This window comes from Octopus sinensis, linkage group LG1 (assembly GCF_006345805.1).
Source record: "Octopus sinensis linkage group LG1, ASM634580v1, whole genome shotgun sequence".
Taxonomy (NCBI): Eukaryota; Metazoa; Mollusca; class Cephalopoda; order Octopoda; family Octopodidae; genus Octopus; species Octopus sinensis.
The window spans coordinates 15317577-15331039 of record NC_042997.1 but is presented as its reverse complement, the minus strand read 5'-3'; the positions used below and the strand labels follow the sequence as shown (position 1 = coordinate 15331039).

The following is a 13463-nucleotide window of genomic DNA, read 5'->3' as shown; positions in this document are numbered from 1 at the left end:
AGAAAACATGAGGCACCGACATCTTACCTAGGGACAGAGAGTAAGACCATCTGGTCTATTTCCATCACTTCTGGATAATCCTACCGGCTCCAGAACTGAGGAGATATTAATCAGAGCTAGGGCTGGCTTAATGATTAGATTTAGCTCGGTGTGACGAGCAAAACGACCAGCATTTAGACGGCAAGACGATAGTAATGCTGCGAGCGTGCTGGCATGCTTCAGTAGGTTCCATTGCACCTTGTGGTGTGCGACAAATTGAAGCATCTGGTGCCGCATTGTTTTCTTTTTCTTTCCTCTCCCCCTTTTCTTTGTCTTTCTTTTATAAAAACTTATATGATAGAAGAATCATGACTATTGTTTAAGGTTTGTATCTTAATGTGGTTTTGTATTATTCATATATATACGTGTTATATATGTAATAAAAATTATTGTCTGGCTTTTAACAACAAAAAATGAATACGCTCGTCTATCTTGGGAAGTGAATCCTAACGTTTGGCATACTCGCCAATAATTAGAATTCACGGCAAAGTTTATCAATTTGAATATATTATCTGCCAAATTTTCCAACGTAGAACACTAGCTTACATTGACTCTGGTTTTCATTGTTAGATGTGAATAGGTAAGCAAGATATGTCATAATATTTGCTTCCGGTAACCAAAGTCTAATTTTCAACTCCAGATTGAAGCTAGTTTGAATTTATGTATACAGTGCTCAGGTGCACCACAACTTGTCAAAAGTGCGTATAAAGCATATGCAGTAATGTACAACTTCTGCTACCATTTCTGTGAACTTTTTTTCTATTAATTTCTGCCGTTAAAAATCTTTAAAATGTTCCAGTATCATTACACTCATGTTCCATTCCACAAAGAAATGTTCCTCGTTTCATGGTAACCTAGCGAAAGCAATGTAGAAACGACTTCAGTAGGGCTTCACTATAACATAACATGTCCTAAGCAGACATGGCTATGAGGTTGTTACAAAGCTCTATTAGCAACCCCCCGTGGTTTTAGTTTCGATCCAACACACGTCACCTTGAGTAAGCATTTACCACGACTTCGAAGGCGGCGAGCTGGCAGAAACGTTAGCATACCGGGTGAAATGCGTAGCCGTATTTCGTCTGCTGTTACGTTGTGAGTTCAAATTCCGCCGAGGTCGACTTTGCCTTTCATCCTTTCGGAGTCGATTAAATAAGTACCAGTTACGCACTGGGGTCGATATAATCGACTTAATCCGTTTGTCTGTCCATGTTTGTCCCCTCTGTGTTTAACCCCTTGTGGATAGTAAAGAAATAGACTTCGAATTGATCAATACCTTGTGAATGGAACTTAGTAAGCAAACTGAGACGTCTGAATAATGGAAAGAGTTTTAAAAAAAAGGTTGGAGTAATCTCCCCTTAAAAGTGTACCGGAAGTGTATTACACCGTGTGTTGTCCTGTGGAAAACACGTGTTGGTAACTATCTTCTTGTTTAAATTTTCATATCTTTCATAAGTCAGTCCAGATTTTATAACATGCATCAGATTTTGAATTCTTGCTTCTAAACACTATTACTGATCAGTAATTTATATGAAAGACCTTTCAATTCTAATCGTTTTCCTGTCACGAATCTAATATTTCGTTCAGTGTTAAACGGCAATTCAATTTTTCACCGATCATATATAACACTTCTATCATATAATTCCGTAATACAAAAAATAATTTTTAAAAATTTGGTCAGTGTATTGTTGTATCATTTCGTATTATCTGAACTATAGAGGTTAAATAGCTTAAAAAGTTGTAATAAAATAATTCATATCTAATGTTAATGTGTCGCTTAAAATATCTGTTCTGGTCAGGAAATACTGATATAAACAGATATTCATTTTTTAATTGCATAGTGAATAGTCTTACACGACACCCTAGATGCGAATAGAATTAGAAGAACAATGTACAATGATGATATAAAAGACGTCTGGGTATATTTAGACGTACCCCAATTTCAGCCACATGTATTCAGGGGCAAAAATTAATACTTTAAATTTTATGGGGTATCCAACTTCGCATAAAGAACCCAGGGAGACTTTTTTTTTTAATTACATCTTGTATGCTATCAAATATGGTAATATTAATCATTTTACTTCATGATTTGGATTCCGCTCAGAAGTTTGATATTCGATCCTAAGTTTTCACGGATAAAACAAAAATTCACGAATATTTTCCAGTAAAGTTAGAAATTACTAAATTAATTATATGTATCATTAACTTTGGCATATATATATATATATATAACAGTGCGGGTAATAAAATGATAACCAGTAGTGTTTTTGTTTCTTTTGATAGCTTTGGCATAGGGAAACTTTCGTATGAATTCTCTGTAATCCAAAGTACCAACGTATAACATCTGTGGATTACGTTAAGTATTCAGTGTGTGAGTTGTACTCAACCACTTTGCAATGCAATCAAATAATCAATAAAGTTGAGAGTTCCAGTATCGATGTAGGATATATTTACAGTAGAACCGCATAAAAATATTTACGTATGATATATTCCTCATTCTGTATTTAATTTCACGCAAAAATGCCATTTTTTGCAACAAAAACAAAAGAATTACTTTCTTTTAAATTTCAATAGAGCTCTCATATTCTAATCTATCTATTTCTTCAAGTTTATGAAATGGAATGTAGATAAATAGTTAGAGACGAATAGACAGATGTGTGCACAGTTTTAAAATATATATTTTCTTTTTTTATTTTTTTTATCTTCAGCAAAATGGACCCCACGGAAGAAAAGTCACCAAAGAAAGGTTCTAACGAAATAGATTATGAAAAATTGCCTACTGTGGATTCTAGTAATGTACAAATTTTTGAAATTCAACCAAACACATCTGTACAAAATTCCAGGAATAGAGTGTCTGGGAGGAAAAAAGTATGTTTATTTATATGCAGTATCATTGTGTGATGTTAATTATATGGAAAATATGTTGTGATTCATCATCCTTTATGTAAATTATATTAGACAAAAAGAACCACCCTATTTATTTAAAATATGACGATCCATTTATGCAATAGAAGCAGTATTAAATTCAGATAGCCATCAATGTATCATATTTAATATAAATACATAATTGAAAAGCAATTTACTGCAGTATTTGTCCAGAGGTATCTTCTCTTCAGGATGTATTGTGTTTAAAAGCAGCATGTCCATAAGAGATATAATCTCTGGAAAAATACTACAATAAATTGCCTTTCACCAATGTATTTACATTCTCTTTTACTTGTTTCAGTCATTTGACTGCGGCCATGCTGAAGCACCACCTTTAATCGAGCAACTCGACCCCGGGACTTATTCTTTGTAAGCCCAGTACTTATTCTATCGGTCTCTTTTTGCCGAACCGCTAAGTGACGGAGACATAAACACGCCAGCATCGGTTGTCAAGCAATGCTAAGGGGACAAACACAGACACACAAACATACACACACACACATATATATACATATATACGACGGGCTTCTTTCAGTTTCCGTCTACCAAATCCACTCACAAGGCTTTGGTCAGCCCAAGGCTATAGTAGAAGACAACTTGCCCAAGGTGCCACGCAGTGGGACTGAACCTGGAACCATGTGATTGGTAAGCAAGCTACTTACCACACAGCCACTCCTGCACCTACATTAAGTATGATATATTGATGGTTATTTTAAAATATAACAGTTCAAGTTTCTACTTATCATAAGTGATGTGCATTCCGGCACAGTATAGCATTTGGATTTAATAATGTTACTGGTCCGGCTGATGATTTTGTGTGTGTTTCTCAGGCTTCTAGACTGAGCATGAGAGATATTGATTATAGGATGATTGTATATAAGACTGGAGCCTGGTGCAGCCTTCTGGCTTCCCAGATCCCCGGTCGAACCATCCAACCCATGCTAGCATGGAGAACGGACGTTAAACGATGATGATGATGATGATGTATATGGAGTGACTGGGAATGTGATGTCAGACCTTGCTGCCACAACAAACTGTTTCCTCCAATGTCACATTTAGACTTGGTGTGACCTAAAGCTATATAGTAAAGGGACGTGGCTTTAGGGTGTTGGACTCATGATCATAAGATTGTGGTTTCAATTCCTGGACTGGGTAATGCATTGTGTTCTTGAGCAAAACACTTCATTTCACATTGCTCCAGTTCACTCGGCTGGCAAAAATGAGTAATCTTGTGATGGTCTGGTGTCCTGCCCAGGTGGGGAATTTATATGTTTTTACATCTATGAATATCAACTTTATAGAATGAGTACTAAGCTTACAAGGAAAAAGTCAATTTGCTCGACTAAAGACGGTGCTCCAGCATAGCCGCAGTCAAATATTCTTTATGTAAAGAACTAGGTAACATTTCTCACAGCTCTCTTATAACCATTTTAATTAGAATTACACTTTTTGGGAAAAGAATGAAACATTATCTTAATGACTAACTCTGGTCAAGAAAGGTAGGGGATACAACCCATGGAATTTATAGGCCATGCAAACCACGAGCCGGCATGACACAAGAAAGTAACCTTTACCTGCAGCTATATAAAGCTTAGAGACAGAGCACTTGTTAAAAATTTACACCAAACAGTTTCACAAAAATATGTGAAACATACATTCCTTTCATTCTGTTTTCTTAAATCTAATACAGTGTCCTTTGCACATGCAGCTTCTCTTTTGGTTTTCAGCTGTTAGTTTTCGCTTATATAAAAAAAAAATAATGAACATTGTCCTTCTTCTTATATTATCATACTTATATTAACCATTTGGCGATATGCTGTGCTTGATAAGATCCATCAAGCCAAGTGAATTCATAGTCGTGGCTGATGCTGGTGTTGGGTAAATGATATATATAAAGCACCTTTTAAGTGTTGGGCCTTATGGAGGAAAAGTGGCTAAGCTCCTTTTGAATGTTGAGCCTCGTGGAGGCAATGACAGATCTTTGGTATTATGTCATGCTTGAGAAGAAGACTCATCAAGCCAAAATTGCAGTTGTGGAAGATACTGGTGTCATGCAAACGGCTCCTATGCCAGTGGCACATAAAGGCACCCATTACACTCTTGGAGTGGTTGGCATTAGGAAGGGCATCCCACCATAGACACAATGCCAAATCAGACTGGTGTCTGGTGCAGCCTTCCAGCTTGCCAGCCCTGGTCAAGCCCTCCAACTTATGCCAGCATGGACAACAAATGTTAAATGATGATGATGTATATAATAAGTCTGTTTATTAAACCCTTTTAAAAAAATCATATCTATAGAATTATGTTTAATGTAACTTGTTTTTGCATTTTTGCAATATTTCATAATTAAACTTTAATATTTAATAATAATAATAATGAAATTATTGTATACAGTGCTCAGGTGCACCACAACTTGTCAGAAAGTGCATATAAAGTACATGCAGTAATGTACAAATGTCTGGAAAGCCAACAATGTATGAGTCAGATACATGCTTGTGTGTGTATGGAGGGGAGAAAATCAGGTGTAGTGTTGGCGAATCTCAGAAAGCATGGAAGTTTTGAAGGATGCAGTGCTCCGACAACTAACAACTGATGCCGGCAGTTTGTTCCATGCTTCAGCAACTCTCAGCGTGAAAAAATGTTTCCTAAAGTCATGGGAGCTGTGTTGTTTTCTGACTTTGTAAATATGTCCACGTGTGGACATATTTAGCACCTATCTTATTTAAATGTTGTTGAAACTATTTCAAAGGTACAGAATAAAGTATTTTCCCAAATTATGAAAATGTACCACTGGTGGTGCATATGGCAGTTGTGTAAAGCTTGTGATAAACCACTGGTAGTATATGTGGTGGTTAATGTGTTAAATAGCCATTTAAAAGAATTAACCCCTATTAGGGACATAACACATCCCTTTTGAATATAAAATTTATGTGAATGTAACAAAAATTTTCTTGTAAAAAATTGAAAAATTTATCTCTTTCAAATTTATTAAAGAAATATGTCTGTAGAATAAGGCCTAAGTCAGAAATCCAAACCTAAAATTTACTAACATTTTACCTCTTGCAAGTCCTCTTTCATAGAAGCCTTTAGATCTGATTTAATTACTTTTAGTACAGAAAACAGTCCAATTAGTACCTGTGAATTTTGAATGCATTATGTTAAAATTTGCATACATGTAATTAGAGCTGTGTCGGTACATTTATATTAACCTTGACTCCACACCCCTGCTACTATTGGACAATAACTTTTGGAACTATTAATAAGATTATTTATCCTTCTTTTCAGGATCCATATGAAGGACGTGTTCCTGTTGATAAGAAAGAGTTGAAAAAATATAAACGAGGAAATGCTACAAAAGATGTGGTGAGTATTTCTGGTAACTTTAATGATTTCCTAATTCACCAGGAAGCTTTTGTTAAGTAGAGTTGAGAGTCTTGACTTGAAGGACACAATGTAACATCTGTAATAAAATGGTCTGTGCACCTGATTATTTTACTTCTCATTTACTGCTATTTTGTATCAGTTATATTAACTCTTTCTTAATTATCTCACATCATTATCTCACAGTCAACTCGGTGACTGGCATCTGCTGCTAGTGGATCGCTAAGAGTACCATACGAGTGAGATCGTTGCCTGGGCAACAAGCTGGCCATCATGCCGATGGCACGTTAAACACACCATTTGAGCGTGACCGTTACCACATCACCTTACTAGCACTTGTGCTGGTGGCATGTGAAATATTCGAGCGAGGTCGTCGCCAGTGCAGGTGGCACATAAAAAGCACCATTTGGGCATGGCTGTTGCCAGTTCCACCAAACTGGCCCTCGTGCCGGTGACACGTAAAAGCACCCACTACACTCTCGGAGTGGTTGGCATTAGGAAGGGCATCCAGCTGTAGAAACTCTGCCAGATCAGATTGGAGTTTGGTTCACCAGACCTCAGTCAAATCGTCGAACCCATGCTAGCATGGAAAGCGGATGTTAAATGATGATGATGATCATCATCATCATCTCACATTTTAAAAAATTTATCAGTAATGGCTGTGTAGTAAGAAGCTTGCTTCCCAACCACATGGTTCCAGGTTCAGTCCCACTATGTGGCATGCTGGGCAAGTGTCTTCTACTATATCTTTAGGTTGACCAAAGCCTTGTGGGTGGATTTGGTAGATGGAAACTGAAAGAAGCTTGTTGTGTGTGTGCATGCGCGCATCTTTGTGTCTGCTTTTGTCCCCACCACCACCACTACTTGACGACTGGTGCTGGTGTGTTTATGACCCCGTAATTTAGCAGTTTGACAAAAGAGACTGATAGAATAAGTACCAGGCTTAAATGATAAATACTGGAATCCATTTGACTAGGAAAAAAATTAGAAATTTCTCAATGGCGGTGCCCCAGCATGGCTGCAGTCTAATGATTGAAACAAGTAAAAGATAGAAGATAATGAAAATATTCTTTGTTCTGTGCATGTTTAACTCTACTGTTCACAACTACAAGTTATAGAACAACTAGAATTCTCAATTTGTGGTATCATTTCCTATAGTAGAAAAAACATTTTGCATTTGTAATTTATAAAGTAGAAAAAGCACCCACTACACCCTTGGAGTGGTTGGCGTTAGGAAGGGCATCCAGCTGTAGAAACTCTGCCAGATCAAGATTGGAGCCTGGTGCAGCCATCTGGTTCGCCAGCCCTCAGTCAAAATCGTCCAACCCATGCTAGTATGGAAAGCGGGCGTTAAACGATGATGATGATGAAACCTTTTAGCATCTGTTGACATTTCTTGGAGTAAGTATATGTCACTATATAGCATTGTTTTTATGTCTGGAATGATGCACAGTCTTCAAAAACTATATTTCAAATTGAAAGTCTTCAGGTTCTGGTTCATCATCATACCATATATTTATTTGTTACAACTCTAGTTAACTCTCACAGGTGAAACACTTATTTTCAGTGATATGCCAACAACATAAATGAAGTTAATGAAACTCACCATCTCTATCATAATGATTACCATTGGCTGACCGTATCACACTTACAGTCAAGACCTACATCAGCTTCTGATCCACCACTTTGTGTTTTACTAACTCCAACATTAGTTTTTTAATCATCATCATCGTTTAACATCTGCTTTCCATGCTGACATGGGTTGGACGATTTTGACCGAGGGCTGGTGAACCAGATGGCTGCACCAGGCTCCAATCTTGATCTGGCAGAGTTTCTACAGCTGGATGCCTTTCCTAACGCCAACCACTTTTGAGAGTGTAGTGGATGCTTTTACGTGCCACCGGCACGAGGGCCAGTTAGGTGGTATACTGGCAACGGCAATCAATGAAAATCCCCAGACTGGTGATAACATAGGTACATACCAAGAGACATAACTCCCTTTCACCATCTTCTATGTTCATCTGCTAACAAGGCTGCAGCCATGCTGATATGGTATTTCAGTTTTGCTGAGTCATCATGCTGTTTGATTAGTCCTTCATTGGGCTTTAATACTCTTTTACTTGTTTCAGTCATTTGACTGTGGCCATGCTGGAACACTGCCTTTAGTCGAGCACATCAACCCCAGGACTTATTCTTTGAAAGCCTAGTACTTATTCTATCGGTCTCTTTTGCCGAACCGCTAAGTTACGGGGACGTAAATACACCAGCATCAGTTGTCAAGCGATGTTGGGGGGACAAGCACAGACACAAACCACAAACATATACACACACATCATCATCATACATACATATATATATATATATATATATATATATATATTATATATATATATATATATATATATATATATATATATATATATCATCATCATCATCGTCTAACGTCCGCCTTCCATGCTAGCATGGGTTTGACGATTTTGACTGAGGGCTGGCGAACCAGACGGCCGCACCAGGCTCCAATCTTGATCTGGCAGATTGATATATACATATACATACGACGGGCTTCTTTCAGTTTCCGTCTACCAAATCCATTCACAAGGCTTTGGTTGGCCCGAGGCTATAGTAGAAGACACTTGCCCAAGGTGCCATCCAGTGGGACTGAACCCGGAACCATGTAGTCCGTAAGCAAGCTACTTACCACTCAGCCACTCCTACACCTAATGTGAGGGTTACCTTTCGTTCTTTTTTAACTTTCAGTATAATCTTACTCTATTTTAATTTCTATCATCTCTTCAAGATCTATATTAAAGTCACCCTCAATTCCTCTTGTAGATCATCATCATCATCATCATCATCATTTAGCGTCCGCTTTCCATGCTAGCATGGGTTGGACGATTCAACTGGGGTCTGGGAAGCCAGAAGGCTGCATCAGGCCCAGTCTGATCTGGCAGTGTTTCTACGGCTGGATGCCCTTCCTAACGCCAACCACTCCGTGAGTGTAGTGGGTGCTTTTTACGTGCCACCCGCACAGGTGCCAGATAGAGCTGGCAAACGGCCACGGACGGATGGTGCTTTTTACATGGCAACGGCCATGAACGGATGGATCTTACGAACGATCCATCTTAAAATTACATCACCCTCTCTCAATCGTGTCATCCCTTCTCAGAGATCCATATTAAAATAACATCAACCCTTTTTCATGTGAGAAATGTTATGTGTGAATACATTTTTTCAGTTATGACAATGAATATCTCCTGATATAAAGTTGTTTTTTTCTCTATACAGAAAAATTTCAAAACCAAATATCACAGGGATTGCTATATAAGTAAAAAACGGAAGAATCAATTTGCTATTGAACAGTCTGCTCGGAGTGAACTCTTGTTACAAGATACAGTTGGGTAATATAAAACTAATGATTTTCTAATTTTTTTGTGTCTTTATAGTCGTTTTGGTTACTCAACATAATTATATACTTTTGTGCTTCTGTATTTATTTTGTTTGCTGCAAAACTTGCTTCTAATTGAACAAACCAGATAAGAGTATCTCCCATCCAAGTAGGAAGCAAAACTGTCATAGAACTTGCATATATCCTCTATCAAAATAAGACATTTCAAACTCTTTAATATTTTCTTCCATTCAAATATATTATAATTTTCAAAAAGAAAATTTTGCTCTATTGAAATGATGCTTTCAACAGCTATGAAATCATCATCATCATCATTTAGCGTCCACTTTCCATGCTAGCATGGGTTGGACGGTTCAACTGGGGACTGTGAAGCCGGAAGGCTGCATCAGGCCCAGTCTGATCTGTCAGTGTTTCTACGGTTGGATGCCCTTCCTAACGCCAACCACTCCGTGAGTGTAGTGGGTGCTTTTTACGTGCCACCCGCACAGGTACCAGACGGAGCTGGCGAACGGCCACGAACGGATGGTGCTTTTATGTGCCACCGGCACGGGGGCCAGGCAAGGCTGGCAACGGACACGAACGGATGGTGCTTTTACGTGCCACCGGCACGGAGGCCAAATGGGGCGGCGCCAGCAAAGGCCACGATCGGATGGTTCGCTTAACCACAGCTGCAATTTCCACTGATGTTGATCGACCTCAATTTCGGTTCTGCTTTCTGATATAATATTAATATGCTAGAAAGTGCAGTTAAAACTTCTTATAACTATTGTTTATTTCTTCAGCATTCTTTTTCCTTCAACTTAAAATTTTGTGTAATGAAACTGTCATCTATTTTCTCTCTTTACTCTTTTACTTGTTTCAGTCATTTGACTGCGGCCATGCTGGAGCACCGCCTTTAATCGAGCAAATCAACTCCGGGACTTATTCTTTTGTAAGCCCAGTACTTATTCTATCGGTCTCTTTTGCCGAACTGCTAAGTAACGGGGACATAAACACACCAGCTGAAAATTTTATATATTTTTCACAAGTGTCGATACTTTTATGATGTGGTGGTTTATCTACGTGATCACGTCAGGAGTTTACCACTTTTTTATAGTCAAATTGGTTACTTAATATAATGTTATACTTTTGTGCCTCTGTTGTTTCTCTGTTTGCTGTAAAATTTGCTTCTAATTGAGCAAACAAGATAAGGGTGTCTCCCATCCAAGCAGGAGGCAAAACTCTCATAGAAGCTTGCAGTGTTTTGCAATTGGTGAAGAGTAGCATGTTATGTGTGTTTATATTTCATTTTTTATTCAAAAACAGTGTATCTAGGGCTACATTATCGTATGTGTCCTTGAGTTAGGAGTAATTTGTGGAATGATTTGGCTGCTATATTTAGTAGGTAGAGACTCCTTCATTGCCTTGTGTTATTTTTTATTGGTTTATATTGTGACCCTGGAGAAAGATGAGCGTCTCCAGGCTAAAAATGCCCCAGGTAACGGTATCATAACAGCATCCTTACAACTCCATCGGGAGTTGAGGGTGAAAGGAAAGAAGGAAATGTGGTACAGATAAATCCACTACCAATTTGTTTTATTCTTTACATTACTTTCCAATGTCTGAGGAGATGGTCATGTTTTTACATCCATGAAACTTTAAGGAACATGATGAGCTAAGCCAACCTGATACTCAGTATATACTGAATACACACAAGATAGATAATTAGAAAGACATAAAAAATAGGTTGTTGTAATTATTAGTGAAGATTGATGTAGCTATTAATATAGTTTATTCTCTCATGGTGATTATATGGCAGAAGATAGTATATGTTGGTTGTGTTGTATTATACAGAGTAAAAAAGTTAGCTAAGTTATGATAGCAATGACGAAAATTATTTTTTTCCAGATCAAGTGATATACGACTAATAGACCAAGACTCTATTGCAGCATCAGTTGATATTACAAGTGCCACTAAGGTTGGTATATTTGTATTTATTTATTTATTTATTTATTTATGAATGAGAAAAGTTGGAGTAAAATGTCTGTTTGAGATGATACGCTATAAGACTTAGGTTGTAGTATCATATTTTAACTAAGGCATATCCCTATGTCTCTTATCAAAAAAGTTTCATCCTAACTGTAAGAAAACCCCAAAGTTTAACCCTGTCATATCAATTAATTTTGAAAACCATGGTCTGATAACTTTGCTGGGAAGTTCCATCCAATCTTGGCTGTTTATTTTAAGCAAGTTCTCAGTGTTCACAAGACAAGTTTGACAAACTTAGAGAAATACAATGTGAGTGCAAAAATTATAGATGTGGTTTCTAACGTCATAAAAATATTTATTCTGATTAGAATAAGATCTTTGAAGCATTCACTGTGATGACATCAGCTTGAGCTACCCAAGGGTAAACAGTCTTGAGGGTTTCACTACCAACATTTTGTTTGAGGCATTTGAAGAAAAGCTTCATCCAGTGCAAGTGGTTGGCAATAGGAAAAGCATCCAACCATAGAAAACATGTCAAAAAGAGTATGTACATATGGGAGGTGGTCCCTAAACGCTCAAAGGACTGTAACCCCATATCAGTAATGGTTCTGTCCAATCCATGCCAGTATAGCAAAGCTGATTGCTCCTGCTAATAGTGGTAAATAGCAGTAGGTTTTTGTCTATGAATATCAACTTTGTTATTTAATTTTTTTCTTTCTTGTTTTAAAGTGAAAGAATAAAATAAATCAACTCTATCCTGTGAAACTAATTAAAATTATTCAGATTTTTTTTTTTTTATCATTTTGAAGTCTTACAAAGACATTATTAATTACAATATTTACTCTTTTACTTGTTTCAGTCATTTGACTGCGGCCGTGCTGGAGCACCGCCTTTAGTCGAGCAAATCGACCCCGGGATTTATCCTTCGTAAGCCCAGTACTTATTCTATCGGTCTCTTTTGCCGAACCGCTAAGTGACGGGGACGTAAACACACCAGCATCGGTTGTCAAGCAATGCTAGGGGGACAAACATATACATACACACACACTTATATATATATACATATATACGACAGGCTTCTTTCAGTTTCCGTCTACCAAATCCACTCACAAGGCATTGGTCGGCCCGGGGTTATAGCAGAAGACACTTGCCCAAGATGCCACGCAGTGGGACTGAACCCAGAACCATGTGGTTGGTTAGCAAGCTACTTACCACACAGCCACTCCTGCGCCTATTTGCTCCATTATTTACAGTCATTAACCTACTTCATCTCCATCATTTACAACCCTCACTTCCTTTATTTTCAGTGTATCTCTACATTGTGTTTCGTAATTTCCGATGTATCACCACCTTCTTCTCTGTCATCTATTTTTATCTTTCCTCTAATCTCTTTTATCCTCCACTCCCTACACAACATTTCCTATATATAACAACTTCCTATGTATATATTGGGTCATCCCATAAATAATGCCATTTTTTCAACTGCATGAACTAAATGTCGGAGGGAGACAGGATAAACTACTTGCATCAACTTGCTATGAAAGCAAGTAGTAATTTTACCTTGTGCTTATTCTTAGTGCAAATTTTGAAGAGTGCTGTTCGATTTTAACAGTTATTTTTTCAAAGCTATAATGGAAGTGACAAACGAGCATATTCGGCATGTTTTGCTTTATGAGTTCAATAAAGGCAACAATGCAATGGAAAGTGCAAGGAATATTAATGCAGTATATGGAGATTGGGCAATAAG

The 13463-nt window shown here is 37.6% G+C and overlaps 1 protein-coding gene across 2 annotated transcripts in view; it reads left to right on the top strand.

The window, feature by feature from the left end:
• The first annotated feature begins 1297 nt into the window (after positions 1 to 1297).
• Positions 1298 to 13463, top strand: part of LOC115214249 (WD repeat-containing protein 46) — a 34225-nt gene continuing 22059 nt past the window's right edge. The window contains exons 1-5 of one of the 2 annotated variants that reach the window (XM_029783386.2): positions 1298 to 1452; positions 2745 to 2904; positions 6247 to 6324; positions 9628 to 9740; positions 11636 to 11705. In XM_029783386.2, the coding sequence (XP_029639246.1) occupies positions 2749 to 2904; positions 6247 to 6324; positions 9628 to 9740; positions 11636 to 11705 (417 nt within the window). In that variant the 5' untranslated portion in view covers positions 1298 to 1452; positions 2745 to 2748. The remainder of the gene's footprint in view (positions 1453 to 2744; positions 2905 to 6246; positions 6325 to 9627; positions 9741 to 11635; positions 11706 to 13463) is intronic. The other variant, XM_029783394.2, reaches the window with a different exon arrangement.